Below are 6013 nucleotides of genomic sequence, written 5' to 3'. Positions count from 1 at the left end.
CACTTAGACTGAAGACACCTCCATCACAACAATGTCTGTCTTCAATAGCTCTGCCCTGTACCCTCGCTTTCTCCTGACAGGCCTCTCAGGCCTTGAAAGCAGATACAGCTTGATTTCCATCCCCATCTTCTTGGTGTATGCCACCTCAATTGCAGGAAACATCACCATCCTACTTATCATCAGAACTGAGCCTTCCCTCCACCAACCAATGTACTACTTTCTATCAATGCTGGCACTTACTGACCTGGGCCTATCTACTACAACCTTGCCTACGATGTTCAGCATTTTCTGGTTCCATGCCCGGGAGATCTCTTTTAATGCCTGTCTGGTCCAGATGTACTTCATTCATGTTTTCTCAATTATTGAGTCAGCTGTGCTGTTGGCCATGGCGTTTGACCGCTTTGTAGCAATCCGAGAGCCCCTGCGCTATGTGGCCATTCTAACCAATGGTGTGATCACTGGGATTGGGTTGGCAATTGCTGGAAGGGCCTTGGCTCTGGTCTTTCCAGCTTCCTTTCTCCTAAAGAGGCTTCAATATCGTTCTGTCAATATTCTCTCTTACCCATTCTGCCTGCACCAGGACCTTATAAAGACAACTGTATCCAGCCGTCGGGTCAGCAGCATCTATGGCCTCATGGTGGTCATCTGCTCCATGGGACTTGATTCAGTGCTCCTTCTCCTCTCCTATATCCTCATCCTTGGCACAGTATTGAGTATAGCCTCCAAGACGGAGAGGGTGAAAGCCCTCAACACCTGCATCTCCCACATCTGTGCTGTGCTCACTTTCTATACACCAATGATTGGGCTATCTATGATCCATCGCTATGGGCAGAATGTGTCCCCAATTGTCCATGTGCTCATGGCCAATGTCTACTTGCTGGTCCCACCCCTCATGAACCCCATTGTCTACAGTGTCAAGACCAAGCAGATTCGGGATAGAATCCTCAAGAAATTCAAGCAACAGAAATTTTAGGTGAAAGAGACTCTAAAATATAACTTCCCTCCCAGTCCCTTTATACTTATGAATGAATTTCATATTAATGTAGAATTTTGAATTTAAATATTACTAATAACATTTTGTTTTTAAGATAGTAGATATAAACCTCAATAATAGTAAGCTCTGTTGAACACCTGAAACTACATAACACTGTATGTTAACTATACTGGAATTACAAAAAAAAAAAAAAAAAGTTAAGGCCTTTGGGAGGTGATTAGGTCATGAAGGTGGAGCCCCCATAAGTGGGATTAGTGGTCTTATAAAAGGGCTACAGAGCTCCGTTGCCCCTTCAGTCGTGTGAGGGCACAGTGAAAGGAGGGCCATCTATGAACCAGGATGTGGGCTTTCACCAGACACCAAATCTGTAGGCACCTTTATCTTGGACTAACAGCCTTCAGAACTGAGAAATAAATGCTTGTCGTTTAGAAAAATATATGTGCAAATCCTGTATTTTCAGCATAGATAATAAAGGCATGGTTTTGTTTTGTATGTATGTTGACATACTAGGGAATATGGTCACTAAACCCAGGTTAAGCTATTCTTAGCAGAAGTATATAACTTATCTTTTAATAACCAGCAATAAATATGAAACTAAGAGTCATCAAATCAACAATCTAATGAAATTGTTTATTATATTTTGGGAAGGTCCTCCATTTCTGAAGAAAATTTAGGTTTCAGGATGGCTTTTGATCCGTCAGTTACTGAAAGAGAGCTATTAAAGTCTCAAAATATCATAGTGGATTTGTCTATTTCTCCTTGTCATTCTATCATTTTTATCATGAGTATTTTGATTCTCTGTTGTTAGGTGCATAGACATTAAGATTTGTTATGTCTTTTGGAAATCACTTTATCAAAATGTAATGCGTTTTATTTATCCTTGATAATTTTTCTCATTTTAAAGTATGTCTTTTATGAAATTAATATAGCTTCTCTAGCTTTCTTTTGATTAGTGTTAGCATGGTATATCTTTCTCTATTCCATAAATGTATAATTTGCTAAGTATATCTTTTAATATTAACAACCTTCTAAGATATGTCACATACCATACAATTCATCCATTTAAAGTACACAGTTCAATGTGTACTTTTATAAATTTTAAAATATACTTAAAGGTATATGTAACCATCAAAGCAGTCAATTTTTCTCATCTCAAAAAGAAATTTCATACTCTGCAGCTATCACTTCCATCCCATATCCTCCATGGAGTAACTACTAATGTACTTTCTGGCTCAGTAGAGTTCCATATTCTGCACTTGCCTATAAATGTAATAATGTAGTATGTGGTATTTTGTGGTTGATTTCTTTCACTTAGCATAATGATGTAACATATATCAGAACTTCAGTACTTTTTATGGTTGAATGATATTTCATTTTATGTTGTTATATAAATGGGTAAAGGATAGCCCTTGCACACAGCATGTAGGACTTTAAGCTCAAGCCCACTGACACCAGATAAAAGAAACATTTACACATCCAAATGTTTTAAATACATCCCAAATAAATACAATTATAACCATATAGAGACTTCTTGATTTGCATATTTCACAAAACTGTATTTGATTTCTGCTAGCTGTAGATAAGACAAAGTCTAGGGCTATAAAAGACATTGAACTACTTCTGGTTCAGACACTACCTTCCATGTCGCTGAAAAATATCAAGAAACACGTGTCCTCTCTCCAATTGCCCTGTATCCCAGGAGTTCCTTTGCCCTTTTCTTCTTGGGGTGGTGGCCCTGACAACCACCCCTGGAAGATCTCCTGCTGTGTGGGACTTCCTCTACCAACAACCTGTCCAAGTTCTGCCGGAGAAACCTCACTGTGTCACTGCCATCTCATAGTCAAGGCTTTTCCTTAGTCACTCCCCAGATCCTCAAACTCACTACAATGTATATCATACATTTTTTGTTTACCATTCAGACAGTTGATGAACATTTAGTTTGTTGCCACCTTCTGATTATTATGAAAATACATTCATATATATATATATATATATATATATATATATATTACATATTTTTGTGTGGTCACAGAACATTGTGTTATTTCTATCATTTTGAATGTATGAATATATATATAAATATATATAATATTTTATATATATAAATTATATTATATATTATATATTATATATTATATATATTATATATTATATATATTATATATTATATATTATATATATTATATATTATATATATTATATATTATACTATATAATATATAATATATAGGATATATTATATTATTATATATTATATGATAATATATAATAATAAATAATATATAAATTATATTATATTAATACATATTTATATTATTAATATATTAATATTTATTAATTAATAAATTTAATAAATTTAATAAATTAAAATTAATTATTTAGTTAATATATTAAATATATATATATATATATATATATATATATATATACACTTCCATCTCCTTGTTGGATCTTCTGTCCAGTTGGTTGTTCTGTTCATCATTGATAGTGAGAAAGTGGGGTATTAAAATCTTAAGCTTCTGTTTATTCCTCCCTTCATTTCTGCCAATTTTTGCTTCATATATGTTGCTGATCTGTTATTATGTATGTATGTGCCTATCATTGTTAGACTTTCCTGGTGGATTGATCCCTTTCATCATTATAAAACGGACCTCTTTACTTATAATATAGTATCTTTTTTTACTATACTATAGTATATAGTATAGTCTACTGTACTATATAGTATTTGGTTTGTTTTTTTGTTTTTTGTTTTGGTTTCAAAGTCAATTTTTTCTGATGTAGTATAGCCAGCTTTGTTGTAGTTGCTATTTGCATATTTTGTTTTCCATTCTTTTACTTTCAATCCATTTGTATATATCCTCTACAGAAAGCACATGGTTGGCTCATGTTTTATTATCTAGTCTGACAAACTGCTTTTTGATTGGAGTTCTCAATCCATTTTCCATTACATTCAATGGTAATATTGAGAATGGTAAGGTGGATTTACATCTGCCATTTAATTTTTTGTTTTCAGATTTCATGTTTTATTTTTAAATTTCTCTGTTGGTTCTTTTGCTACTTTCTTTTGCTTTAAATTAATATTGCCCTACATAGCATTTTAATTTCTTTAATGACTTTTTCACCATATATTTGTGATGGTTTTCCTCAGTGATTATAATAGGGCATACCAAAATCATCTTGCCAAAATCAGCTTCACATGTACACTAGCTTAATTTCTGTGATATATAGGACTATTTAAGCTATTACTCCAATATAGCTGTCTTCCATTTCCCCTTTATTTGTGGTATTGTTATATACAATACATCCGTTAATGTCACAATGCCAAAATTTATTGTTTTAATTATTAATTTACCATCTGTCAACATTTCTTTCTTTTATGTTTTTTTAATTATTTACTTTTCCGAGAGAGAGAGAGAGAGAGAGAGAGAGAGAGAGAGAGAGAGAAAGCACCAGCGGAGGAGGGGCTGAAAGAGAGGGGGACAGAGGATCAGAAATGGGCTCTGCACTGATAGCAGTGAGCCCATTTGGGGCTGGAACTCATGAACCATGAGATCATGACCTGAGCCAAAGTACAGGCACCCTGCATCTGTCCACATTTCTTTTTTATTAAAAAAAATTTTTTAACGTTTGTTTATTTTTGAGAGAGAGACCGAGTAGTGGAGGGCAGAGACAAGGAGACACAGAATCCAAAGCAGGTTTCAGGCTCTGAGCTTTCAGCACAGAGCCCAACACGGGTCTCGAACTCACAAGCTGTGAGATCATGACCTGAGCCGAAGTCGGAAGCTTAACCAACTGAGTCACGCAGGGGCCCCAACATTTCTAAGAATATAGCATTGCGTCTGCCTACCTCCTTTGTGCTGTACTCTCAAATATATTATACACACATTGTATTTCTATATGTTATAAGGCCAGCAGTGGAATGCATGCATGTTACTTTATAAAATTGCTTTTTAAGACTGTTAAGAAAAGAAAAGAGATAAAATATACATTTAAACTGTCTTTTATAATTACAAAATTACCTTTACTGGTGTTTGTGTTTATTTTGTGTGTGTGTGTGTGTGTGTGTGTGTGTGTGTGTGTGTGTGTAGATTCATATTACAATCTTGAAGCACGGACTTTTAGCCTACATTTGACTATAATGCTAAACCATTATCTAAGAAGAAGCAATTGATAAGTTAGATTTAATGACATTAAAATATTCTGTGCCTCAGACATAGTGTCAGAAACTAGACAAGCCAGAAACTAGTAGACAAAAATTGTAAAGATCAAACTGGCCCCTATTGCAGGATTCAAAGGACAAATGTGGTCAACTTGTCATGAAGTGGTTGGTTGGTAACCATGAGAAATGATGCCATATCCAATCCTCAACATTAGTCTCTATTGCTAGGAAGTCTGACATTTAGCGGTGGCAGTAGCTAGATCAGTCTTAGCTATGTGGGATTCCATAGTGTTCGACCTTTGTCAAACCCTTGCATCCTCTATGGCCTCCAAGTTCATGTACCCATTGTTCAAGCACTGTGATGGCTGAAAACAGAGGATGACTGATAACTGGTCGTGCTTTTCTATAAGGTTGGCTGCATTTCCGTGGTGGATACTCTCTGGTGGGCACTAACATGTGATGCAAAGATCTTTAAGATATATACCGGTATAATTCTACCACCCCAGATCTCCTGGACTCTGGTCTTTCAATCTTTTCCTGTCAGTCTCCTAACCAGCCCTAATTCACCACTGCCAATGGTTCTGTACATGTTCTAACCTCAGGATACTCCCATTTCTGCACAATGTGAATCACTACCTGCACCACCTAAACCTCAGTAGAGGAGGGATTTTGCTTAAAATAAAAGCAAAATCTGTTTATGGAATGTACATCATGCAACCAAAGGGAATAATGTGGATGCATATGCAGTGATACACATTTTATATTTGATTTGTTGCAAAAGACAGCTGAATAACAGTGCATATAGAATTGTTTCAATTCTAAAAAAACTAATTCAAACAAAACGTGTGTGTGTGTAGTGT

At 35.2% G+C, this 6013-nt stretch overlaps 1 protein-coding gene across 1 annotated transcript; it reads left to right on the top strand.

Moving 5' to 3' along the window:
* Positions 1-973, top strand: LOC112865328 (olfactory receptor 51G2-like). The gene has a single exon (XM_025928388.2). The coding sequence runs from the start codon at positions 32-34 to the stop codon at positions 971-973; it is 942 nt and encodes a 313-aa protein (XP_025784173.1). The 5' UTR covers positions 1-31.
* Positions 974-6013: the final 5040 nt, after the last annotated feature.

The sequence above is a fragment of the Puma concolor genome, chromosome D1, assembly GCF_028749965.1.
Source record: "Puma concolor isolate L17-30 chromosome D1, mPumCon1.1.hap2, whole genome shotgun sequence".
Taxonomy (NCBI): Eukaryota; Metazoa; Chordata; class Mammalia; order Carnivora; family Felidae; genus Puma; species Puma concolor.
Note: the sequence above shows the minus strand (reverse complement) of the source record. Positions and strands in the feature narration are given on the sequence as shown.